The sequence below is a fragment of the Lithobates pipiens genome, unplaced genomic scaffold, assembly GCF_037356315.1.
Source record: "Lithobates pipiens isolate NorthernLeopardFrog02 unplaced genomic scaffold, aLitPip1_a1.2 Scaffold_8, whole genome shotgun sequence".
NCBI classification, from domain to species: Eukaryota; Metazoa; Chordata; class Amphibia; order Anura; family Ranidae; genus Lithobates; species Lithobates pipiens.
Genome location: NW_027507903.1, coordinates 484,470,837 through 484,497,950, shown reverse-complemented (window position 1 = coordinate 484,497,950; position 27,114 = coordinate 484,470,837). Strand labels below are relative to the sequence as shown.

General features: G+C 44.9%; 1 protein-coding gene across 6 annotated transcripts in view; it reads right to left on the bottom strand.

Moving 5' to 3' along the window:
* Window positions 1–27,114, bottom strand: part of RAD52 (RAD52 DNA repair protein) — a 322,154-nt gene that overhangs the window by 36,611 nt on the left and 258,429 nt on the right. For 3 of the 6 annotated variants that reach the window (XM_077468922.1, XM_077468926.1, XM_077468924.1), the window contains one exon: window positions 21,928–22,177. The exons of the other annotated variants lie outside the window; for them this stretch is intronic. In XM_077468922.1, coding sequence (XP_077325048.1) covers window positions 22,110–22,177 — 68 coding nt within the window. In that variant the 3' untranslated portion in view covers window positions 21,928–22,109. Of the gene's footprint in view, window positions 1–21,927; window positions 22,178–27,114 lie in introns of those variants that run through there. 6 annotated transcript variants of the gene reach the window in all.

Here is a 27,114-nt window from a genome sequence, read left to right as displayed (position 1 = left end):
CATCATAATTCCTCTCCGCCGGAGAGAGTTTTCGAGAAAAGAACCCCACAGGGTGCATCAGGTCATCTTTACCTAAGCGCTGGGAAACCACCGCCCCTACTGCTATCTCAGAGGGATCTACCTCCAGAATATAGGGTCTAGACGGATCCGGGTGACTGAGGATGGGAGCAGAGGTAAACAAGTCCTTGAGTTTCTTGAAGGCGGCCTGGGCTTCAGGACCCCAATGAAAACGCATATTTTGTTTTGTGAGCTGGGTGATGGGAGAGATAATGGCTGAGAACCCCTTAATACATTTTCTATAGAAATTGGCGAAGCCCACAAAGCGTTGGATGCCCTTTTTGTCGGTGGGGGCTGGCCATTCGAGGACAGCAGCAACTTTTTGTGGGTCCATTCTGATGCCTGCTGGGGAGATTTCAAGGCCGAGGAATTGGATATCCTGTTGCTCAAATCTACATTTCTCGGCTTTAGCGTAAAGTCCATGTTGCCAGAGCCGAAGCAGTACTCTGCCCACGTGTCCCCGGTGCTGTTCCAGGGACCTGGAGAAGATCAGGATGTCGTCAAGATATACGATAACGAAAATATCCAAAAAGTCCCGGAAAACATTGTTAATCAAGTGCTGGAAGGTGGCTGGGGCGTTGCACAACCCGAAAGGCATCACAAGGTACTCGTAGTGCCCAAAGCGAGTTCGGAACGCAGTCTTCCACTCGTCACCTGCTCGTATACGGACCAAGTTATAGGCTCCCCTCAAATCCAATTTGGTGAAGATAGTAGCCGACCTCAGTTTTTGAAAGAGTTCCGGAATCAGGGGTAGGGGATAGCGATTTTTAATCGTGATTCTGTTCAGCTCCCGATAGTCCACACAAGGTCGAAGGGTCTGGTCTTTTTTAGTAACGAAAAATATTCCAGCACCGGCAGGAGACGTGGAGTGACGGATGAACACCTTCTTGAGGTTCTCGGAGATGTAGGCCTTCAGGGCCTCTTGCTCCTTCTCGGACAAAGGGTAGACACGTCCAAACGGGATCTCTGCCCCGGGAAGGAGCTCAATGGGACAATCGTAGGGGCGATGCGGGGGAAGGGAATCAGCCCCCCGTTTACTGAAGACGTCCAGAAACTCGTGGTAAGGCTCGGGGACTGACTGACATAAGTCCAGGTCTGGGTCTAGGCAGAGAAGCGTTCCGGACTGTACAGAAGCCTCAGGAAGACAGTGGTCCTGGCAGTAAGGGGAGAGGAACCTCACCTCCCCGGAAGACCAGTCAATGGAGGGATTGTGTGCCTGCAGCCATGGTATGCCCAAAAAAAAAGTGGGGACGAAATGACATCAAGAGTTAGTTCCGTATGTTGGCAGGAGGTGGTGGTGGGTAGTGGAAGGGTCTCCTGGGTGACTCGGCCAGATTTAATTTGGGAACCATCGGCCAGGAAGATAGAGAGTCCATGAGGTTTTTTCTGGAGCGGAATGGAATGTAAGTTGGTGAAGGCAGCGTCAATGAAGCAACCGCAGGCCCCGGAGTCAAGGATGGCGTTGACGTGGATCGTTCTTCCCTGTAGCTGAAATGAGAGCAGAAGGGCAACATGGAAAGAGTTGGAAGGCAGGGTTATGGAACTGTGAGACACTGAAGAGAGGCACTTACGTGTCTTAACAGGGCAGTTGGCCACATAATGTCCGGAACCGCCACAGTATAGGCACAAGTTCATCTGTCGGCGGCGGGCTCGCTCTTCAGGAGACAGAGTAGGCCGGAGTAATCCAAGCTGCATGGGTTCCTCAGGAGCAGGAGTAACACTGGCAGGCCCCCCTTGAGGGGGAGGAGAGAAGAAAGGTGTGGAAGACGGGGTTCTGGCGGTCATCCAGGCAGTTCTCTGGGGTTGGGAGGAGCGTTCGGCCCTACGCTCGCGAAGTCTTCGATCGATCCGAATGGCCAGGGCAATTAAGTCCTCCAAGGCGTCAGGGGTACCAACACGGGCTAATTCGTCCTTAAGGCCCTCAGACAGGCCCATGCGAAATTGATGTCTTAGGGCCGACTCGTTCCACTGGGTATCTGCGCTCCAGCGTCTAAAGTCCGAGACATAGTCCTCAGCCGTCCTACGGCCCTGCTGGAGCGCAGTTAAGGCGGATTCCGCAGTGGCAGCCCGCTGAGGATCATCGTAAAGTTGAGCCATCCCCTCGAAGAAGGTAGAGAGAGTCTGAGTAAGAGGATTGTCATTCTCCAGAAGGTGGTGGGCCCAGGACTGAGGTTCTCCTTGCGGAAGGGAGATAACAAACCACACTTTAGTTGCCTCCAGGGAGAAGGTCCTGGGCTGGAGGGCAAAGTATAGCTGGCAGGCGTTGCGAAAAGCCCGGAATTTAGAGCGGTCCCCTGCAAACCTCTCTGGAATGGGAAACCTAGGTTCGGGTGGAAGCATCATGACTGCTGAATGGGTGGCTGGCTGAACAGGGGGAGGCTGAGGTGCGGTGCCTGATGAACCGGGGGTAGAGAGATGCTGAACAGGCTCCTCCAACCTGGTGTAGCCATCCTGAAGGGACTTCATGGCCTGGGTGAGAGCCGCAAGGTGTGAGCAGATCTCCTTCATGGCGGAGGCCCCTTCCGCAGACTCAGTCATGGCTGTTCGTACTGTTAGGATTTTCAGATAGTGAGTCTGACTTGGTGGAAGGGGACCTCTCTTACGGCTCTGGTTCTGGTCTCTCTGGAATGGGAACAGGGAGACCGGAGCGCAGTGGGGTAGGAGGGTCCAGCCAGGTGCAGCGGCAGATGCTAGGTAGATAGAGATCTTCAGGTGCAGGAGCTCTCTGTAGCAAGAAGGCAGCTGGTGGAGAAAGGCCACGGACCGTGGAACCAGGATGGGCGGATCTCTGGATGAGGAGGTAGCAGACACAGAAGCAAGCAGAAGCCAGCAGAAGAATCAGGTAACAAGCAGAGGTTCGGCAACAGGAATCAGTCCAAGAAGGGTCAAACAAGCTGGGGTCGGAGCAGGAGAGATCAGCGGAGTCAACGGAGCCGGGTCAGATATCAGATAGGTTTCAGGCAGAATAAAAGATCACTTCGGGTACAAGCTGCAGACGAACAGCACAGAACCTCCGCAGCTGTGCCTTTAAAAAGGGCCACTGGCGCCAATCGTACTAACGCGCACCCGTGCGTGCGTGTACCGCGAGCACATACGAACGACGTGCACCCGTGCGCGTCTGAAGACGCTCGTGCCCGCGACGACCAGCGGCACGAACGCACGTGCGCGTACGGAGACCCGATCGCACAGAACGGGCGGATTCCTGACAGTGTGATATGTGTAAATATATGTATAAGGTGTAAAAATATGAATAATCAAAGCAAACAAAAAAACAGAAAAAAAAAGTTGAACTTTTAGTTAATAAAATAGAAAAAAAAATCACCAGGAAAATTACAATTGAATGGAGAAGGAGAATAAGGTGTTAATTAGTGCTGACTAGCGTAAACTAAGGGGTTCAACAGAGGAACATTTAAAGGAGAAGTACAGCCAAAGTTCGTTTGGCTGTACTTCTCCTGTGGGTCACAGGAGTACAGTTCATTCTGCACTCCCATGACCCATTTTCAGCAGATAGTGGGCTTAAGTCCACTCTCTGCTGACGTCACAGAAGTCGGTCCAGGCTCTGTGTCATCACGACCATGGAGATGGGATTCGCCAGATCCCTGGACCGACACCCAGCTCAGCCTTTTAGTAAGCTACTGATAGACTGAGCAGGTGGCCCCCACCAGCTCCAGAGCCCAGCGCTCCAATGAGCGAGGAAGGAGCAGAGCAGAGAGCTGTGACTGACAGTAAGTAGCTCTCTGCTTACGGAGTTCTAAATACAGAGTGATCGGCAGCGTTCGACCGCTGTGTTCTAAGTGTAGAGGTGTCAGGGGACCAATGCTGCATCCACCTAGACAAGTATAATTCAGGAAAAAAAAAATCTCTTTTAATTAGAGAATATATAGATTTTTTTTTTTTTTTTTTTTTACTTGTCAAGGTTTCTTTAACTCTCTTTATCTGTGTACTCTGCAATGCAGCTGTGATTAATCAGCTATAGGTGCGTCCTCCAGTTACCAGACCAGCCTTCATCCTAACTCTCTCCAGCAAGGGTCCTCTCCCCTGGATCTCAACTTGGCTCGACTTCTTCCACACAGGCAAGACAGCCTAAGGGCCACCACAGGATTAGTAGGCCCCAGACAGGCTTCCGGGCCTACTTGCAGCAACACATACTCAGGCCAGGAGGGCCCCGAGGTAAGAGAAGAGAACGAGCACATGGCTCTGCCCAATAAATACCCCCTTCCCAGAATGCACAGTGGCCTCGCACTGGGCTGTTCTGGAAAAGAATAATCATTAAATAGCTCAACCTATTTGTAATTCTCATACTGGCCTGTGGTACCAGTGACATCTACTGGCAAAAGTGAGAAATGCACAACTCAGGTAAGTTTAGAGCAGAACCAAAGAAACTATACAATAAATTTGACCTGTTTACAGCTCAACCAAAAACGACATTTACACTATAGCCCCAAATTTAGGAACGGGGGGAAAAAAATTGTATAATCTATGGACTGCCTAAGCAAACTGGGGGAAAAGCGGTACAAAATGATCAGGATGGGGGAACAGGAGCTGAGCACTGGATGGTAATGTTCTAAGCACCCAAATTTTGGTAGATTGCAGGCTGCACAGAGTTGAAGAAAGGTGCTTACCAGCTCCCCATGACATCTGCTATCACCAGTGGCAGTGATGGTCTGTAATGCTCTGTTATAACAGATGACAAGGGGTGATGGTGAGTAGCTATCAGCCATAGCTGTGGGTGCAAATTCTAAAGAAGGTCAGCAAAGGATGTACAGGCAATACAGATAATTGGTCTGTCAAAAAAGTGCAGATGGTAACCTGAGCCCCTTCTAACAGTAAATTACTCCAATAAAACATTGATCAGAGGGCAGAAAGGTGGACTGATGTGTGCACATATCTTGAACCTAGCCCATTCTTTATAATTAGTGGAAGGTACTGAGCAGGTCAGGACAGGCTGAGAGGAGATTTGTGTTAGGAGGGGGAACTTGGGGGGGGGGGGGGGTAGCAGGGTATAAGAATTGTTCTAGATGGGGAAATGTTTTGGGGAGTGGTGATTTAGGGGGATTTGTGTTGGGAGGGGGAATGGGGAAGAGGATTTGTGCTACAAGGGGAGAAGGTTGTGCCAGTAGGAATGATTGGGGGGTATTTGTGCTGGGGGGGGGGTGTACTCGAAGGGGAAACGTGAGGGGTAGAGGATTTGTGTTTAGAGGGGTGATTTGGCTTTTTTTGGGGGGGGGGGGGGATTGTTATGCTTAGGGGATAAGCATGCAGATTAATGCTCTTTTTTTTTATTTTTTAGAAGGGGCTTGCTGACACATACATCTGGAAGGGGTGCAGTTTGTTCGGGCACTGAATCGGGTATCTGTCCGATTTAAACTTTCAACATTGTTGTCTTTGAGATGACAGGCTTTGGTTACTATGGGAACATCGTCTGTGAGAGTCTGATAGGAAGAATACAAAGCTCTGGTATTGTGATCACAGTTTGTGCTTCAGGCTGCACATGCGCAGTGAAGGTAGCTTTACATCTATTTGAGGATTGAAGGGGATAGGAGGAGCCTAAAGACCACTCATAATGCAAAGTGGTGAGCTTTAATTTAGTGAACTACATGTAAAGTTCCACTTTCAATGTGTCCACTGAGAAGCTGAGGGCACAAGGGAATTCTACCAGGTTTCTGCTTGAATCAGTATCTCTGCTAGCAGGGTCCCTCTTTCGCCTCATGCTACAAGCCCAGATCTTGAGCCATTGGTGGACAGCTATAGCCACAATTGCCAACTGCCCCCACTAAAGCAAATGAAGCTTAAAATTAAGCCTCCGGACATTTGTCCAAAGCATCCTTAAATATCAGGACATCGTCCACTGGGCACCAAAGATTCATAATGAAATAATAAGCCACTGGATTTACTGAATTTACTGCATTTCTTAGTGAACTCACTCGCCATGGGATATTGCTAAGTAAACCTTTTGGAAGGATGAATGATTTTTCTGGGAGAGCCCAGTCCACGTACAGAATATAATTAAAGTGGTTCTAAAGGTTCAAGGTTTTTTTTTTTTTTTACACTTTCATGCATTTTATGTATGAAGGCAAAATAAAACCTTCTCTGTGCAGCAGTCTCTCCCCCCCCCGCCACTCTCCAATTTACCCTAAGCCTGACCTTTCTCCAGTGCTGTGCACGGGAGCCTCGACTCTGCTGGGTCTCTCCCTCCACATTGGCTGAGACAGCTGTCACTCTATATACAAATGAATACACAAATTAATAAAAATAAACCAAAGGGCCACCATATTCCTAGTTCCTCCTATGCAAGAGTGGGGGGTGTCTCTACCAGGGCTTAGCACAGGAACCCCTAGTGGGTTAAATTTACAGTCATCACAGCGGGCTTTGCCAAAAGGGCCTTTGGGGACTCAATTCCCCAGTTGGGGATCACTGCCCTGGACCAGTATAGCACCCTACCTGTTCACCAAGCGACATATCATTGCACGCAGGGTTCTGTATCGCAGGGTCCAGTGTCAACTGGAACCTTACAGGCTTATCCTCACATCGTCTGCTGCAGATCCAGATACCATTCCTCTGAGCAATGAATAGCCGTAGAAAAATGTATCCAGATAAAGCCAATCTCCTGATCCCACAAGAAGAAACTGTTGAGAAGCCAGCTATTATTTTGCAGAGAGATGTCACCTAGCTAGATACTAGGCAAAAAAAACCCTACAACTTTGCCTAGAGCGGACTTCCTGCCTTTTTTGCGGGTGTTCAGTCACCTGAAGGTGACACCATAACCCTATCATGATTGTAAAGATGCTCTGTGACCCATGATGTAAACTAAAGAAATGTTTTCAAATAAAAAGCTTGTTAACCATTACAACATATGGAGCTTCTGCTTTTACTGGCAGTACCAATTGATTTTTAGCTCTTTCCCATAGGGATGGAAGTTTTCTGTTTTATTTTTACCATTGCATCTTGCACAAACAAGATTTATGGAAGCCTTTGCAACATCTTTACACACCTATATCAGATCCACCTAGATAGAGCATGGTTAGTTATTTTCCTTTGAACACCTTGATCTATACCTATCCTCCTCTGAAATGTCTTCCTTGTCCACTTTGCAGGATCAAGAGGGCATCTGGCTGGTACTTATTGTTCTGGAATAGCCCAGGTGGATTTGTATGCCATAAACACAAAGAATCCAGCTTACAGGACCTGTAGTAGTTTAAAAACAATGTGTATTTATTTAGTAAACAAACAACATGCAGGAAAAGCATGCAACGGTGTGCAGGAAAGCTAGTGAACCACACAGGCGGCTGTGTGGGAAGCTGGTCCAATGAATACCTGGACAGGCTATGATGTAGACTGTACTACTGGAGCCCAAAAAACTGAGCTGCACCGAGGGAAACACACCATCAGTAAGAGCCCACCTGTCTGGGTGGCATCATCAATGTATGAGGGTAGAATGCATTTATGAGGCATTTCCTGTCTTTCTTCAGCCCACTGTGTGGTTTCCGGTGACATACGAGGTGTGTCTAAAGAGTTTGGTGAATGGTATCAGAAAATAAACAAAACAAAAGATACAAAGAAATTACCTTTATTTGAATTCAAAATAATCGCAATCCTTCACAACACACTTTGGAAATGTTCATAAAGCTTCTGGAAACAAAGGTCTCTTTAGGAATCCATCGCAGAACCATTGTCACATATTTTTGGATTGCCACAACGTCCACAAAACATGCACCTTTCATGGCGTTCTTCAGGTGGGGAAACAGAAAGAAGTCTGCAGGCGCCAGATCAGGGGAGTATGGCTTATGATCGAGAACAGATATGTCACTCTGAGCCAAGAATTGGCACACAGGTCTCATCCCCTCTGAAAATGGTTTGCAGAAAGGATGGATCCTGGTCACACATGGTAATTAACCACTTCCCGACCGCCGCACGACGATGTACGTCGACAGCATGGCACGGGCAGGCATATGGGCGTACCTGTACGTCCCTGCCTTCCCGCGGGTCGGGGGCCCGATCGGGCCCCCGCCCGGTGCCTGCGGCGGTCGGTATTTGTGCGGGAGCGATCCCGGACGAGGGGGCGGCCATTCGTTCATGGCCACCCCCTCGCGATCGCTCCCGACGAATAGGAATCGTTCGTGACATCACTTCCTCTCCTGTAATGTAAACACAGGAGAGGAAGTGATGTATTCTCTCCTCCGTGTCGGTATTTTTCGTTCCGACACCGAGGAGAGAGGATCGGTGAGTTGCACCAACACGTCACTACACAGTAGAACATGCCAGGCACACTCACACCCCCCCGATCACCCCCCCAATTACCCCTGCCCCCCAGTCACAGTGACACCAATGTCATTTTTTATTTTTTTTGCATTGGTGTCATTTGTGACTGTAATAACTGTTAGGGCAGTTAGGGTTAGCCCCCTTTAGTTCTAATGTACCCCCCTAACCCCCCCAATAAAGGTTTAACCCCGTGATCACCCCCCGTCGCCAGTGTCACTAAGGCTGGGTTCACATTGCAGCGGTTTATGAGAACGAATGTGATTCGCACCGCACTGCAGTGCAAATCACATCCGATCTCTGTGCGATTCGAGTTCAGCCATTCGCCGCACCCGCCGCAAATTCGCACGGGACCCTTTTTTTGGCCCGCAGCAGAATCGGATCGCATGGGTGTTCACACCATGCGATCCGAGTTTGCAGATCGCACTGCGATATGCGAACTGATCTGGGGGTGTCATTAACATTTCACTGACACTCCCAGCAGTTCGCATAGGGCAGTGTGAACTGCCGCCGGGAGGCATGCGATGCGGGAACCCGCCGCGGATTCGTGGCGTTCCCGCATCGCTCCAGTGTGAACCCAGCCTAATAAGCGATCATTTTTCTGATCGCCGTATTAGTGTCACAGGTGACGCTAGTTAGGTATTTAGGTTCGCCGCAGCTTTTTATAGCGCCAGGGACCCCCATATACTACCGCATAAAGCCCCCTGATTGCCCCCTAGTTAACCCTTTCACCAGTGATCACCATATAACTGTTACAGGTGACGCTGGTTGGTTAGTTATTTTTTTATAGTTTCAGGGCACCCGCCATGTATTACCTAATAAAGGTTTAACCCCCTGATCACCCGGCGGGTGTCATTTGTGACTGTAATAACTGTTAGGGCAGTTAGGGTTAGCCCCCTTTAGTTCTAAGGTACCCCCCTAACCCCCCCAATAAAGGTTTAACCCCGTGATCACCCCCCATCGCCAGTGTCACTAAGGCTGGGTTCACATTGCAGCGGTTTATGAGAACGAATGTGATTCGCACCGCACTGCAAATCACATCCGATCTCTGTGCGATTCGAGTTCAGCTATACAGATAGTATGGCTGAATTCGTGTCGCACCCGCCGCAAACTCGCACGGGACCCTTTTTTTGGTCCGCAGCAGAATCGGATCGCATGGGTGTTCACACCATGCGATCCAAGTTTGCAGATCGCACTGCGATATGCGAACTGATCTGGGGGTGTCATTAACATTTCACTGACACTCCCAGAAGTTCGCATAGGGCAGTGTGAACTGCCGCCGGGAGGCATGCGATGCGGGAACCCGCCGCGGATTCGTGGCGTTCCCGCATCGCTCCAGTGTGAACCCAGCCTAATAAGCGATCGTTTTTCTGATCGCTGTATTAGTGTCACAGGTGACGCTAGTTAGGCAGGTAGGTATTTAGGTTCGCCGCAGCTTTTTATAGCGCCAGGGACCCCCATATACTACCGCATAAAGCCCCCTGATTGCCCCCTAGTTAACCCTTTCACCAGTGATCACCATATAACGGTTACAGGTGACGCTGGTTGGTTAGTTTTTTTTTATAGTTTCAGGGCACCCGCCATTTATTACCTAGTCTCACTAGTGTACCCCTAAATTTAGGGGTGTCTACTTTCCAAAATGGGGTCATTTGGGGGGGGGTTTGTGCCATCTTGGCATTTTATGGCCTTCAAAACTGTAACGCCCTTAGAAAGCCTGAAGGCGGTGCTTGGTTTTCGGGGCCCCGTACGCGGCTAGGCTCCCAAAAAGTCCCACATATGTGGTATCCCCGTACTCAGGAGAAGCAGCAGAATTTATTTTGGGGTGTCATTTCACATATACCCATGGCATGCGTGAGCAATATATCATTTAGTGACAACTTTGTGAAAAAAAAAAAAAAAAAGTTTGTAATTTTCCCGCAACTTGTGGCAAAATATAAAATATTCCATGAACTCAACATGCCTCTCAGCAAATAGCTTGGGGTGTCTACTTTCTAAAATGGGGTCATTTGTGGGGGTTTTGTGCCATCTTGGCATTTTATGGCCTTCAAAACTGTAATAGGTAGTGAGAAGTGAACTCAAAAATTTACGCCCTTAGAAAGCCTGAAGGCGGTGCTTGGATTTCGGGGCCCCGTACGCGGCTAGGCTCCCAAAAAGTCCCACATATGTGGTATCCCCGTACTCAGGAGAAGCAGCAGAATTTATTTTGAGGTGTCATTTCACATATGCCCATAGCATGTGTGAGCAATATATCATTTAGTGACAACTTTGTGTAAAAAAAAAAATATATATATTTTTTTGTCATTATTCAATCGCTTGAGGCAAAAAAATAAAATATTCAATGGGCTCAACATGCCTCTTATCAATTTCCTTAGGGGGTCTACTTTCCAAAATGGGGTCATTTGGGGGGGTTTTGTACTGCCCTGCCATTTTAGCACCTCAAGAAATGAGATAGGCAGTCGTAAACTAAAAGCTGCGTAAATTCCAGAAAACGTACCTTAGTTTGTAGATGTGACAACTTTTGCGCAAACCAATAAATATACAATTATTGACTTTTTTTTTACCAAAGACATGTGGCTGAATACATTTTGGCCTAAATGTATGACTAAAATTGAGTTTATTGGATTTTTCTAATAACAAAAAGTAGAAAATATCATTTTTTTTCAAAATTTGCGGTCTTTTTACGTTTATATCGCAAAAAATAAAAATCGCAGAGGCAATCAAATACCATCAAAAGAAAGCTCTATTTGTGGGAAGAAAAGGACGCAAATTTTGTTTGGGTACAACATTGCATGACCGCGCAATTACCAGTTAAAGCAGCGCAGTGCCAAAGTGTAAAAAGACCTCTGGTCATTTACCAGCAAAATGGTCCGGTCTGAAAGTGGTTAAATCTCCAGAGGTTTCCATATGTTTTGCTTTATGCTTGTCAACTTGTGAGGCACAAACCATGAAAAGATCTTCTGCTTACCCAAATCTTTGCGGATGATGGTGCGCACCATGTTCTTGCTAATGTCCAATTCCTCCGCCATCAATCATAGAGTCAGTCGCTGATCTTGTTGCAGCATTTGTCACAATCGCTCGATCATGTCTTGGGTTCAGCTTGTCAATGGCTGACCCAAACATGGCTCAGCCTCAGTCACTTCCTTCCCGTTGTGATTGAACCAGTCATAAACACATTTTCTGCTTGCAGCTTTTGTCCCATACACTGAGAAATATTGGACCTTTGACTGTTTTTTTTTTTTTTTAGACACACCTCGTATAGCCGACAGTGGTTGCTAAGTAATAGAACTCCAACTAGACTTACACTGCACACCACCCTGAACACACCATTCCCACCGTGAAACATGGTGGTAGCAGTATCATGTTGTGGGGATGTTTTTCTTCAGCAGGGAAGCTAGTCAGAGTTAATGGGAAGATGGATGTAGCCAAATACAGGGCAATCTTAGAAGAAAACCTGTTAGAGTCTGCAAAAGACCTGAGGCTGGGGTGGAGGTTAATCTTCCAGCAAAACAACAAACCTAAACATACAGCCAGAGCTACAATGGAATGATTTAGATCAAAGCATATTCATGTGTTAGAATGGTCCAATCAAAGTCCAGACCTAAATCCAATTGAGAATCTGTAGCAAGACTTAAAAATGGCTGTTCACAGGTGCTTTCTATCCAATCTGACAGAACTTGAGCTATTTTGCTCAAGAAGAATGCTCCTCGCCGAATTCATTTCCAGGTTTAGGAGAAATTCCAAGCTAACCTATGTTTAAGCTACTGCACAGTTAACTGCAATGGAGGATACCTATGTGACATCTCCCTCACCCACCACACTGGCACAGCTGAAGCTCCAAAGCAGGGCGGTTGATCAGCTGTGCCAGGAGTGGGCTTGGTACAAGATATCCTTTAGTAAGCAAAATATTTTTTAGCAGGATGAACGCCCAGGCAAACTAACTCCTTTAAATGCTAAGGGAGTACGGTGCCATACAAAAAGGGGGCACATCTTGCATCAACCCCCTCCCTTGTAAAAGAGGGAAAAATCAAAGAACAATACTGTGTGAAAAGTCAATTGATAGAACAAATATTAAAATACTGCCAAAGAGGGGTAGAGGGTAAGAACTGAATGGATGGTGTGAAAAATGAGAGACTGATACCATGAGGATTCCTGATACCACTTGGAGAATGGAGGACTACCTGGTTCAGAAGGGATACTGCAAACTCCCTGTGGACAGTAAGAAAGAAGCTGGCCACCACGTAATACAATTGATAAAAGGGTATCCCACAAGGGTATCCTACAAAATTGTAACAGTGTGATGTTTGGGTGGGGATGACCATGTGATCATACTGCCATAGAGGGGACGAACTGAATGGATGGTGTGAAAAATGAGACTAGGATTCAGCAGGGAAAAGCAGGGCTCTCAAAAACTTTCTAAACAAAGGGCCAGTTTATTGTCCTTCAGATTTTAGGAGGGCTGGACAGTGGCCACTGGGAGTGGAAATTTTCCTGACATCAGTGGGGGTAAACATTGCCAGATTTGTAATTAGGGGAAGGAATAGTGCCCCATCGTTTGCATCATAGGGAGGAATAGTGCCCCATAATATGTGTCAATGGGAGAAAAGGTGCCCCATTGTTGCTGACAGAATAGTGTCTCGTATCAGTGGAAGGAATAGTGCCCCAAGGGCCAGATAAAGGCAAGCAAAGGGCCGCTTCTAGCCCCCAGGTCTGTACATCCAACTCCTCGCTCAAACCCTAGGGAAGAGGCGATCTGGTTGGAAAATCAAAAGGGTTTCCCATGCATGTAATTTGCTGAAAGCTTATCCTTCAGATTACATTGGATGGCAAAAGCTTGCAGTAGTTGGGGGTCTTTGTTGTAGTATATAAAGAAGTGTCTGGCCACACTATATTTAGGAGAACCTTGCTCAAAACTCCTTCTGTGTTCCACAACCCTGGTCCTGAAGGTTCTTATGGTTCTAGCTATATGCCATAACCCCCAGGGGCAAGTTAGACAGTATACCACCTAGATAGAGGAACAGGTCAGAAACTTTTTCATGGCGTAGACTCGTTGCCTGGAATCGATTTCAGTTTTTTGCAACACATGCAAACCATGGAATAAAAACTGAGGATATTCTCGCTTCTCTTGATACAGGGCTTCTGTATTTTACTGGGAGCGATGACATTCTTGATATTTCTGACTTTGCAGAAGATAACTTTTAGGTTGTCAGGAGATAAGGAGTCCAGTTTGGGATCATTCTTAAGAATTGGCCGGTGTTTCTTGATAGGTAGATAGCTGCCATTAAACTGTAACTGAAAATTCTTTTCCCAGATATTGTTCCTGGTTTCTGTTCTTGGCTAAGGTGATGAAACTTAGTGAGTATGCATTCTCACAGAACTTCTAAATCAATGTGTTGCTCTGTGCGTCATAATTAGCCAAGGTGGAACAATTACGATGTAATCTACAGAATTGGCTGTATGGTATTTTGTTCTTCCAACTTGGTAGATGGCAACTGGCCTGGAGTTGTACAATGTCAGTTTAATGTGGGTTCTGAAAAGGATACTTCTCGAGCTATTATGATCCAATCGACATCAAGCAAGACCAGGGTAAAATGGGGGGGGGGGAGTAAAATTAATTCACTGAGAGAGCAAAGTCAAACACTAAGTTTAGGTACATTTGGCCTGTACTCACAGGTAAATAAGCGTATTATAAATATAGAAGAGATTGCTTGGTTTGATATAAATTTGGTCTTAAAATTTGCACTTGGGGCTACAAAAAAAAAAAAAAAAAATAAAAGTAGTTTGAGAAAGGAGAATGGGGTGGGGGGGGGGGGGGGAAGAGCAAGTATGGCAAATAAGTGAACAAAAAGGGTCCCTCTTTCCTGACCATACAGCTTCCTTTGATATTTTTGGATTTATGTTTTTCTCTATTATGGTTTGGAGTGTTTTTGTTTCATATATGAGCATACTGGTTAAGAGAGGGGTGCCATTCTCCTGCAGAGATATCAGCATAGATACACTTGGTTGTTACATTTTTCTGGATTGTCTGATAGAGAGTAAGCCATATATTTTAGCAAATGTCTACATTCATCCACCATTCAAACTTGAGATTTTACATCAGTTATTAAAATTTGTAGGGGATAGGGCAGACATGCCGATATTAGTTATGGGGGATTTTAATGGAGTTCTTAATAATAATAAGTCAGGATAGATTCCCACCAGGGACTCGGAGGGCTGCTTAAGCCAATTTTTGGAGGAAGTGGGCTGGTGGGATCTATGGAGAATCAGGAACTCCAACTCTCGTCAATATTCTTGTTTTTCTAGTACTTATACACCTTCTCGCATAGATATGGTAGTAGGCAACAGTGATGAATCCCGGTTAATAAAAAAAAATAGAGTATCAGACCACTCACCCTTCGCTATCACTGTAAACTTAAATGCTAGAAGCCCTCTAACTAGGTGGATAATAAACCCTCTATGGTTGGAATTAATAGAGAGCCCAGAAGAAATAACGGCGAGGTTAAAATAATTTGTGGAAATTAATGAAGGGACATCCTCAGCGGGGTTGATCTGGAACACTCTTAAAGCCTTTCTTAGGGGGTTGTTAATATAACAAATTGCAAAAATTAAGAAGAAATCTAAGGTGTGGGAGGAAAATACAAGAAATGATGCATTGGAATCAGAGAGACAATACGTGATAGATCCAACCCCGGAGAAGCAAAAAACATGGCTTGACAAGCAGTAGGAATATAAAGAGGCCATAAAATGCCGCAAATAAGAGACTTTTTCAGAAACAGAATTTATTTGGAGGAGAAAAAATGGGGCGCTTACTGGCACTTTTAGTGAGGAACAACTCCCCTTCTTCGGGTATATCCTTAATTAGGACCTCATGTGGAGAAATTACGTCTGAACCTGGATTGATTATAGATACATTTTTTAAGTTTTATAGGGAATTGTATAGGTCAAGACAGAGCTTAGACAGCGGAGAGATGGATAGGTTTCTGGGGAAGCGACAGGAACATGCTTTACTCCCCAATAAAGCTAGAGGAGCTGATACAAACAATAGCTGGTATGTCCAACTGTAAATCCTTCGGCCCTGATGGGTTGCTGTTAGAGATTTATAAACATTTTGGGGGGGGGGGGGGGTGCTCCCAGAACTCCTTAAGACATTGAGCTAGGCTGTTGAGGGGGGGAGCCTGCCTCCATCGATGTCGGAAGCCACTATTGTAGTCCTACAGAAGGAAGGGAAAGATCCTCTTGAGGCATCTGTGTATAGACCAATATCTCTACTGTGTTCAGGTGTTAAAATTGTGGCATCAATGCTGAATAAATGTATATCTAAACTTATCCATATAGATCAATCTGGGTTTGTTCCTCGAAGATCTACAAGTGTCAACATAAGAAGAGTATACACGAACCTCCAGGTCCCGACAGAGGTCGCTGGCTAGAGGGCTGTTCTATCCTTGGATAAAGCCAAGGCGTTTGATATCCTCGAGTATGGCTATCTCTGGTGGGTCCTGGAAAAGTTTGGGTTTGGCTCGCAATTTATACGGTTGTTGAAAACTTTATAGAAATATCCAAATGCAAAGTTAAAAATGAATAATGAGTACTCAAAAAGGATCCCATTTGAAAGAGGGACAAGACAGGGTGTCCTTTGTCTCCCTTATTGTTCGTACTGGCAATGGAACCTCTGGCTTGTACAGTTAGATCATCAACAGCGTTGCAGTGATTTCAAAGGAAATGCGGGGAAGAGAGGATAGCTCTGTACGCGTATGACGTTCTGTTTTTTTCTGGGAGATACAGAGGGCTCATCAATTGAATTAATGCACATAGTGTAGAAGTTTGGCAGATATTTGGGATTAGTTATCAATTGGGAGAAGTCATCTCTCATGCCAGTTGATTCACCTATTAATTCCATCTCAATAGGAATACCCCAGTTAAAAGTAGTAGATAAAATTAAATATCTCGGGATAGTGGCGTCAAGGCATCCGACTCAATATATATAGGATAATTTGGTTCCACTATTGATAAAATTTAAACAGAAATGTGACATCTGGACCAGACTTCCACTATAAGTGGCCGGGCGGGCTAATTTGATCAAAACGATCTGGATGCCACAACTGCTCTACTTGCTCCATAACCCTCCAACTATAATTGGGGAAAAACGGTTCAAAAAGATACAAACACTTTTTAGGGAACTAATTTGGAAGAAAGGCCAGTCCAGGATTAATTTACAATCCCTGCAAAGCTTGACAAGTGAAGGAGGCCTGGCTGTTCCCCATCTGTACAGCTACTATTTAGCTGCTCAGTTGCAACATCTAAGAGGAAGCGCTATAACGGGAGGGTGGAAGACTAGCGACAAATTGTTGCTGCTGGACTCTCCGCATAGATCTATAATAGAAGTGCTAGAGGCAGGTTCCCTGGATAGTAGATGACCAACATCAAAATTGATAACTAAAATATGGTTAACAACAAAGAGAATAATGGGGTATAAGGGAGTTACTGAATACTCAACCATCTGGAACAATAAAAACTTGTATGAACTTTCTAACATAGAAAAGAATAAGGAATGGGAGAAAAATGGAGTATGTCAGGTAGCCCAACTGTATGAGGGGAACGCCTTAAAATCATTTACAGAGTTGAGACAAGAATATGGGATACCAAATAAGGCATTTTACAGTTATTTACAGATAAGACATGCTTTGGGCAAACAGTTTAATAGCAGCATTCCAGAACAGTGTGAGATCCCCCTTCTCCAAAGAATAATTAAAGCTGACTCTAATAAGGGTTTGATAACAATAGTGTATTTGCAAATAATGAATAAAAAGAATGAAAGTTTAATAATAAAATAAGATGGGAAGAGAATGTGGGAGAAATTACAGCAGAGCAACAGGTAAGGATCTTAGAGTTTGGTGCCGGTCTCCCCCTCGCAAAAAGTATCCCACTTGCTTCTTCTGTATAGAGCTTATTATACACCTAAGAAAATGTGCATGTTTGGTCGCCGACCAGATGATAAGTGCCCCAGATGTACTGAAACAGGGGACACACATGTTCTGGAGATGCCTAAAATTGCATCGATATTGGACAGAGATAGTGAAAATAATTAACCACTTGCCGCCCGCCCTATAACAGATACACGGCGGCATAGTGGTTTCAAAATCCCGACCGGACGTCATATGACGTGATCAGGATTTTGAGCCACTGCCCGCCCCCGGGGGCACGCATCGCGGCGATCATTGTTGCGGGGTGTCAGTCTGACACCCTGCAACTACGATCTCGGTAAAGAGTCTCCGAAGGAGACTCTTTTCCACGTGATCAGCTCTGTCCAATCACGGCTGATCAATCGGCTTTTCCTCACTCACGCCTGTCAGACGCGAGTAGAGGAGAGCCGATCGGCTGCTCCTCTGACAGGGGGGGTCTGTGCTGATCTATTATCAGAGCAGCCCCCCCACCGAGGATGCCCACACTGGACCGCCAGGGAAGCCACCAGACCACCAGGGATGCCCAGCACAAGGTATGCCACCCTAGACCACCAGGGATTCCAGTCAGTGCCACAATGGATGCCAATCAGTACCCATAATGGATGGCAATCAGTGCCCACAATGGGCATCACTGATTAGCATCCATTAGTACAGTATAATATAATACAATGCCGCCTATTAGTGCCCATCCATGCCCATCTGTGCCGCCTATCCATGCCCATCTGTGCCGCCTATCCATACCCATCCATGCCAATCCGTGCCAGCTATCAGTGCCAATTTTTGCCACCTTTCAGTGCCCATCCGTGTCGCCCATCAGTGCCACCCATCAGTGCTGCCTATCAGTGCCACCTATCAGTGTCCATCAATGCCACCTCATCAGTGCCGCCTTATCAGTGCCCATCAGTGCCCATCAGTGAAGGAGAAAACGTACTTATTTACAAAGTTTTGAAACTGAAACAAAAAAAACATTTTTTTTCAAAATTTTCGGTATTTTTTTTATTTGTTTAGCAAAAAATAAAAACCGTAGAGGTGATCAAATACCACCAAAAGAAAGCTCTATTTGTGGGAAAAAAAATGATAAAAATTTCATTTGGGTACAGTGTTGCATGACCGCGCAATTGTCATTCAAAGTGCGACATTGCTGAAAGCTCAAAATTGGTCTGGGCAGGAAGGTGTTTAAGTGCCCGCGATTGAAGTGGTTAATATCACGTTTAGGGTAAATCTTGAACTGGATCCCAGGGAATGCATATTGGGTTATATCAGAAAAGAAGGCGTACCGACATGCACATTGTCAGCGGTAGCAAGAAGCCTGTATCAGGTGAGAAAATTAATCGCACAGAATTGGCAATCACAGATTCCCCCGTCCCCGGAAGATTGGGAGAAAACTATGAATAAACTAGTATGGTTAGAAAAAGTAATGTTAACCAAACAAGGGAATTATAGTAAGTTTGTTAAAATGTGGGAACCCCTGGCTGCAAAAAATGAATGCCCCAGGATGAGTAACAGCCCCTAAGTAGGCCATATAGATTAAATAAATCAACCAGCCCTGGAGAAAAGGAAAGAGAGAGTAAAAAGGGGAAAAGTAGTACATATATAGGAATACAGTACAATAGAATCTAAATCTAAAATGGGAGGAAAAGGGGGGGGGGGAGGTAGGGGTGGGATAGAAAAAAACCCCATAAATGTTGATTATAAGAATGACAGTTGATAATTGTAAATATGAGGCTTTCTGAATATTTTGTTTATACAATGTTTAGCTGAAGAGAATAAAAATAAAGAAGTAAAAAAAAAAAAAGGAAGACCAGGGAAACGTTATCCACCACCTAAGTAAATAGCATCCCAAATAAGTTGTCATTACAGTATTGGACAAACTGGAAAATGGAGTGGAGGTCCCCCTGACAAATAAGGATGTTATCGACGTAATGGCAAAATAAGACCAAATGTTTGGCAAAGTGGTTATTAGACTGGATGAACAAATCCTCCCAGTAGCCCATAAAGGTGTTAGTATGACTGTGGGTAAAACTGGCCCCCATTGCTGTGCCCTTAGTTTGTAGACAACATATATCTTGAAACATAAAATAGTTGTGATGGAGCATAAAATGGGCAGCCTGGATTATAAAGCCTGTTTGGACATTGTTAGGACTGTTGCTGCTGGCCAACAAATACTGAAGGGCAGAAGGCCAGAGTGATAAGGGATGAAAGTTTATAGTGCTGAGACATCTAGACATCTAACTATTCTTGCCATGTGTACTTCTGGAGAGAAACGTGGCCAATATCCTTGATATAGGCTGGTAGTGAGGATACCATGAGATGTAGGAAATAGTTTGAAAGGCCACTTGTGAAACAGTCTATGTCAGGGTCTCAAACTGGCGGCCCTCCAGCTGTTGCGAAACTTCAAGTCCCATCATGCCTCTGCCTGTGGGAGTCATTCTTGTAACTGTCAGCCTTGCAATAGGATTTGTAGGACTTGTAGTTTTGCAACAGCTGGAGGGCCGCCAGTTTGAAACTACTGGTCTATGTGGTATGCTGATCTGACAGTCTGTGGGCCCTATTATATCATTAGAATCTTCCACCCCAAACACCATTTTGCCATCCTGCTTCACAGTCATTACTTTAATGGTATGTCTGTTTAAGTCCAGGCTCTGAAGGGCATCACTGACATCTATTTTCTGCCAGGATTCTTACCAGTTCAATATACCACATCCTCCTGGGCCATTGCTAAGCATCAAAGTATAACTAAAAGGGAAAACTTATTTTTTTTAGTTTTGGATGGAGTTGAGAGGGATTAGAACACCTGTCAATTTTTATTGCTGTCTGTGTCCCCATTAGGGAGATTCACCATCTCTATTTGTCCTGTTTACCATTATTATTGAAAGAAAAAAAAAATTGGGTTGTCCCCAGAAAAGTAATAGAGGGGAAATCTTTCAATGGGGACAATAGTGCTGGTTACCTGGGGGTCCCCAAGGAATTCGCTTAATTTGTAGAGATTTCCCCTCACTACCTGTTTGGCTATGGGACAGGAAGTGAAGGGAAATCTCAATGGGACACAGATGGCGAAATCAAATCTGACAGGGGTTATAACCCTTCCTTGCTCTGTCCAAATCGAAACAAAAATTTTGCTTGTAGTTTTAGTTAAATATTCACTGGAATGCCCTCCACCTCAATCCTGAGAAGCTGACAAGGAAAAAGTTTCAGAAAAGAAAACAGCACAGATCAGGGTATACTAATCCTATGATGCAACCAGAGCATCCAGTGCTTCTAATCAGAAGATCCCTGCACCTAGATTTAAGGCTGCCCAGATTGTTGCTAAATCTGGAGGCCAGGAGGTCCATATCCGGCATCACCCACATACGACAAGTCATGGAAACTCTCCAGGTGAGGGGACCATTCCCATGGATCCAAGCGCTGCCACTTGGGAATTGGATCAGCATTACCTCTGTACAGCAAGCAGAAGTCTTCTGGAATCATCACTCAGTATATACTACACAATTGCTTTTGGGGATTACAGTCCCATAGATGTTTCACTTCCTGCTGACTGTGACACTGTGTGGCCGTGGAGACTATTGCCTCAGCTCCCAGGGAGGGTTGTTCCCATGGCGATTCAGTTTACTTGTAGATATTTTTAACTTTTAACTGCTCCTGATGAGTGGATGAACTCCACAAAATGCGTAGAGCCGCTATATGCTACACCTTGCAATCATGTGCTTGAGATTCTCCAGGACTATGCATTTCATCAAAAAAACTTTTATCTTTATTAATTTTAAGATCATTTATGTCTACCTCTAAACAATGTGCTTTATATCAATATGTTTATCACTATAATTGTGGATCATGTTGAGATATATGAAATATAAAATATTAAGTTGATATCTATTGTTACCAATGTTACATTATTTACTATGAAAATCCCTGTATATGGACGAGGAATCATTAAACATGTCTTTGCATACTTACCTTGCAGTTTTGCTTCATATAATGTCCCACAACCTTTCTCCTTTTAAAACATTACCAGGGATGAAGGCAGATGAACCTACTCACTTGCCTCATATAAAGTCCCAACTCCCTTCTCTCCACCTTCTCTCATAGATACATAGTTAGTAAGGTTGAATAGCGTCACCAGTCCATCCAGTTCAACCTATCCCTGTACACCGTGTCTCATTAAGATGCTCGTCTATTATATTATTATTTAAGGTACCCATATAGCGCTGTCCCTACAATCCAAGGTCCCCAACTCACATTCATATACCAGGGCCAATTTTGGACAGAAGCCAATTAACCTACCAGCATCTCTTTGGAGTGTGGGAGGAAACAGGAGTACCCAGGGAAACCCATGCAGGCACAGGGAGAACAAGCAATCTCCAGGCAGGTAGTGTCGTAGTTGGGATTTGAACCAGCGACCCTTTTTACTGCTAAGTGAGAGTGCTATCCACTACATCACTGTGCCACCCAGTGGGGTCACAGACAGAAAAAAAATCTAACAGAAATTTAGCTCTTCTCCACTTCATCCAAAACTAAAAAGTTAGCCAGAGCTGGGGTTTAACTAGACTGTCGCTTGACAGTGAAGTTTGTTGCATCAGTAAAGCACAGCAAGAAAAGAATGTACCAAATACAGGGCCACAACCAGAGCGATACACAACAGTTATCGTGGAAAAAAAAAAAAGAATAAAATGTTTTATTGGACATTAAATGAATTATATAGATATAATTATTATAAAACTGTCCTGGCTGGCTGAATAAAAGAAATGCGCTTGTGCATGAAACGAGCAGGCCATAATCCAGCATTTCACAGGGGAGTCCAAGGCTTTGAGGAGGGAGAAGGATGGGCAATGAAGGTCTGGATCAAGATGGGTCCAGTCTCCTCTTTTTCAGGACAAGACCAGTTTGGTTCAGTCCATAAGGGCTTTTATCTATACAAAGACAGAGATGGAATGTTAAGTTAGACCACACAGAAAGTAAAGGGAAATCTTTCCCATGGGGTAAGAGTCAAGAGTTAGCATGGATTGTTCCACAAAAAAGCAAGAGACAAAAAACAGTGGTTTTGATAGCAAAAAAATTCCCAATAGAACCTGGTAAACAGACATACCTCCTACATACATCCTAGGAGACGACCCATGGCCTCTTCCAAACAGGCTAGACCTGCTGTCCCTGAGCCTCCTGTTCCATCCTGCATCCTTGTCACTGACTAACCACATGACTTTTGAAACCAGGTCTTGAGGGACAAAGGGGTCTTTGGTTCCATGATTCCAGTACTGCTAAAAGCAAGGAAAGCCACTTAAGGAAGGATTTACTATTGTACCTGGAAATCCTTCAACCCGAGAGATTACTTTGTGCCTTACATTCTGGCCTCCCTATAATCGGGACTTGACCAGAACTTGGCCTTAAGGACTCTTAAGGGGAAAAATGTCAGTCTTGTCCATTCTTTTCCAAAAAAAAAAAACCTCTAGCTTTACTTTACCTTGTAAAAAAAACCTTTTCTTCAAGGTGTTTCTGAGATTAAACCAGGGCTGGACAAAAAATCGATTTGAATCTTGAATCGAGTTGAGAAGTCAAATCGATAACAATTTTCAACAAATCGATTTTTTTGATTCTTTTTTTTTTTCACCAGGACCGGCGCGGTGTCAGCGAATTGGGGTCTCAAAGGAGGACAGGATGTTGTAAGGGTGGTTTAATGTAGAGCTGGGCAATTTAAAAAAATAATAATAATAAAAAAAAAAAATCGAGTTTTCTTTTTTTGATGGACACTGCGCCGGTCCTGAGGAGCTGTGTGCAGGAGTTTTTTGGTGAAGCCGTGGCTTCGGCCTAGTCCACGAGGCTGGACGCCGAGGACTAGGCCAAAGCCACGGCCTCACCTAAAAACTCCTGCCCGCAGCTCCTCAGGACCGGCGCGGTGTCCATCCCAAAAAAAAAAAAAAAAAATTAGATTTGAACCGTGAATCGAGTTTTTTTTTTTTTTATAATAACAGATTTTTTTGGGGGGAGAAAATCGCCCAGCTCTAGATTAAACCACCCTTACAACAACCTGTCCTCCTCTGAGACCCCAATTTGTTTTTCTCTTCCCTGCAAAAACCACCCACTGGACCCATCACAGAAATCCCTTTTGACTATCTCTTCTGCAAGATAGCCTTTTTGGTTGTTTTCATGTCAGTCAGACATGTTTCAAGTTATTGCCTCTTGTTAGGAGCCATTCCTCATAAGGATAAAGTAGACTTGCATTCAAAATCTTCCTTCCTTTATAAGGTAGTGTCAGCCTTCCACCTCAACAAAGACATATTCCTTCTTCCTTTGTGCCCTTTATCCTAAGCGCCACCTGGACTAGTATGTTCCCACACCACCAGGTCAGTATTAGTTTCCTGGGCATGCCAACATCAAGCCCAGCTGTTGCCCAGCTTTATAAGGCTGACACCTGGTCTTCATACCTTTTCCAAGTGCTACTTGCAGCAGCACTGAGTTGGATCAGTTGACTTTTGTTATTGTTGGGTCTGTTGGCACATTTCTGTTTTCCTCATTGCCCACCGTTTTCATTAAGTGCTTGAAGACATAGCGAGGTCTATAAATATCAAGCCTATATCCTGTACTTTATGCTTAAGATATCTTAGAGTACAGTATAGTACAAGACACCCTCTCCTCTGTTCCAGTGTTACTCTACTTTATTTGCAAAAGAAACTTAAGACTCATGGAGTGGGGTAGGGTTACTGGGGGAACCCAAGAGATGTGTCCTCAAAATCTTTGCCATTGTCCAATCACCTGAAGGTATACCAGCCAATAATCCAGGGTCTATGAATATCAGGCCTGTGTCCTATACTGTACTCCAGGATATGGAATTTTCAGGTAAGGAAAAATTCCTCTTCAACAAAATTTTTAGGGCAAACAGAAGATGCATTCAAACCAGCGGGGTCAACTTTCAAAATACAACAGCCACAGTGGGAAATTCATGCATCCACGCTGCATAACATGCATGGAGGAATCTGTTAGTTATTTTCATTCAGCTCACAGGATGAAAAAAATAATATATACTGTATGTACAGTACTGTGCAAAAGTTTTGGGCAGGCATGAAGAAATGCTGTAAAGTAAGAATGCTTTATAAAAAAATAAAGTGATTTAAAGCGGGGTTCCACCCTAAAGTGGAACTTCCACTCATCGGAACCCTCCCCCCCTCCGGTGTCACAGCTGGCACCTTTCAGGGGGAGGGGGGTGCAGATACCCAAGACAGGTATTCGCACCCACTTCCGGGCATAGACTCCCACAGGAGTCTATGTCTCTTCCTGTCCCGGCACGCTGTCTTCTGGGACACACACGGGTCCCAGAGACAGCGCAGACCATTCCTATTGTGCTGCGCGACTCGCGCATGCGCAGTAGGGAACTGGGAAGTGAAGCCGCAACGCTTCACTTCCCGATTCCCTCACCTAGAATGGCGGCGGCAGCAGCCGAGCGATCGATCGGCCTCGGCTGCCGACATCGCTGGACCCTGTGACAGGTGAGTGTCCATTTATTAAAAGTCAGCAGCTGTATTTATAGCTGCTGGCTTTTAATATTTTTTTCCAGTGAAATCCCTCTTTAATTGTTTATTTTGATCAATTTACAAAATGCAAAGTAAGCAGAAGAAAATATGCTTGGGGTTCTTGTTCTGCTACAGAATACATTCGGGGCCAACCTAAGAGCCGGTTCACACAGGGGCGACTCAGATTCGACTTCAAGTCGCCCCAAGTCACCTCAGGTCGCACAACATGTAGAAATCAATGTAAGTGAATGAGAGCTGTCCTAATGCACACTACTGAAGTCGCTCCGACTTCAGAAAAGGTTCCTGTACTACTTCAATCCGACTTGTAGGCGACTGGTACCCATTGATTTCAATGGAGGTCGCCTCCAAGTCGGATCTCCGTCTATATGGAGGCGACTCTCAGAGAATTATCAGCTCTCAAAAGAAGTTCCCCCCTGAGAGCTCATTCTCTGATTCTGACTCTGCTCTTTCTAGGCTCTCCTCCTATCTCAGCGCAATTTCAGTGTCATATAACACATAATATCCTCCGCTCCTCTTTCTATTGGGGTATCCCAAGGCTCCTCCTATTCTCTTTGTATAACTCTTTCCTGTTGATAACCTCCCATGGCTTCCAATATGACCTCTATGCTGCTGACACCCAGATCCATCTCTAGACTCCTCAACCCACCCCCTCAATTTCCTCACGTTTTACAAACTTACTGAGCGACATATCAGTAAGAATGTCACACCACTTCCTCAATCTTTTTAAAACTGAGCTTATAATATTTCCTCCTCCCATAACTTGACCATTGAGATAAACGGCAAAACCATTAATCCCTCCACACATGCTAGGTGTAATTCTAGACAATGACCTCTCCTTCAGTCCCCACATCCAATCACTGGCTTAATCTTTCTGTCTTAACCTCCACAACATTTCCAGAATCCTCCCACTTCCTGACCAATGACACCACAAAACAACTGATTCACTCCTTGGTTATTTCCCGCCTTGACTACTGCAACTCCCTCCTCACGACTACCTTTACACAGGCTATCCCCCTTCAGTCTTTTATAAATACTGCTGCTAGACTAATACACCTTACAATCAGTGACTGTAGCCCCTCTCTGCCAGTCTCTACATTGGCTTCCCCTACCCCATCGTATAAAATGTAAAATACTAACCACAACATACAAGGCAATCCACAACATCACCCTTAGATTGTAAACTCCATGAGCTGGGCCCTCCTATTCCTTCTGTATTTAACTGTATTATAAGCGTACTGTCTCCCTTTATGTTATAAAGCACTGCATAAAATGTTGCTGCTATATAAATCCTGTATAATAATAATCAAGATGGTATGGCATGATGGATAGTACCTGCCTTTCTAAGCATCGACGACACCAATGATCGGGCAACGTTGGGGATTACATATGCAGTGGTTAGTCACGGAAACCTAATGCAGCAGTTGAAAGACACACCATGCTTACTTTCCTTCAACATCAGAAAATACCCAGTAGTGCCATCAGCACAGAATTATCAGAAACCAGTGGGTACACCCATTAACTGTCCTGTGAAATCTGACCAGAAGTAGTCTTTTTTGGAAGAACTGCGGCCCAAAATCCATAGCTCCGACATAGAAACAAGGCAAAGCAATGCAATGATGCACAAAAACGGGCAGCAGGTGCTCTGGATTGATCAGTCCAAATTTTTAATTTTTGGCTGTAGCAGAAGGCAGTTTGTTTTTTTCAAAGGCCTGGATAGCAGTTCAATAATGAGTGTCTACAGGCAACAATGAAGCATGGTAGAGATTCCTTGCAAGTTTGAGGTTGCATTTCTGCAATTGGAGTTGGAGATTGTTCACAGTCAGCGGTGTCTTCAATGCTGAGAAATACAGGCAGATACTTATCCATCATGCTATGCCATCAGGGAGGAGTGTGATTGGCCCTAAAATTATTCTGCAGCAGGACAACAACCCCGAACATACAGCCAATGTAATTAGGAACTATCTTTAGGATAAAGAAGTTGTCCTAGAAGTGATGGTTTGGTCCCCACAGAGCCCTGATTTCAACATCATTGAGTCTGTCTGGGATTACATGAAGAGACAGAAGGATTTAAGGCAGCTTACATCCATAGAAGATCAGTGGTTAGTTCACCAAGATGTTTGGAACAATTTACCTGCAGAGTTCCTTCAAAAACTGTGTGTAAGTGTACTCAGAACAGGGGTAATTACCTAGCAAGGCTGCTAATGCAGCACAGGGGGGCTAATTAACCACTTAAAGACCACCCCAAGTTCATGTACTGCAGCAGGGCGGACCTTAAGTGCAAAATCCCGTACCTGTACGTCATCCCCTTGGTCGTTTATGGGGTG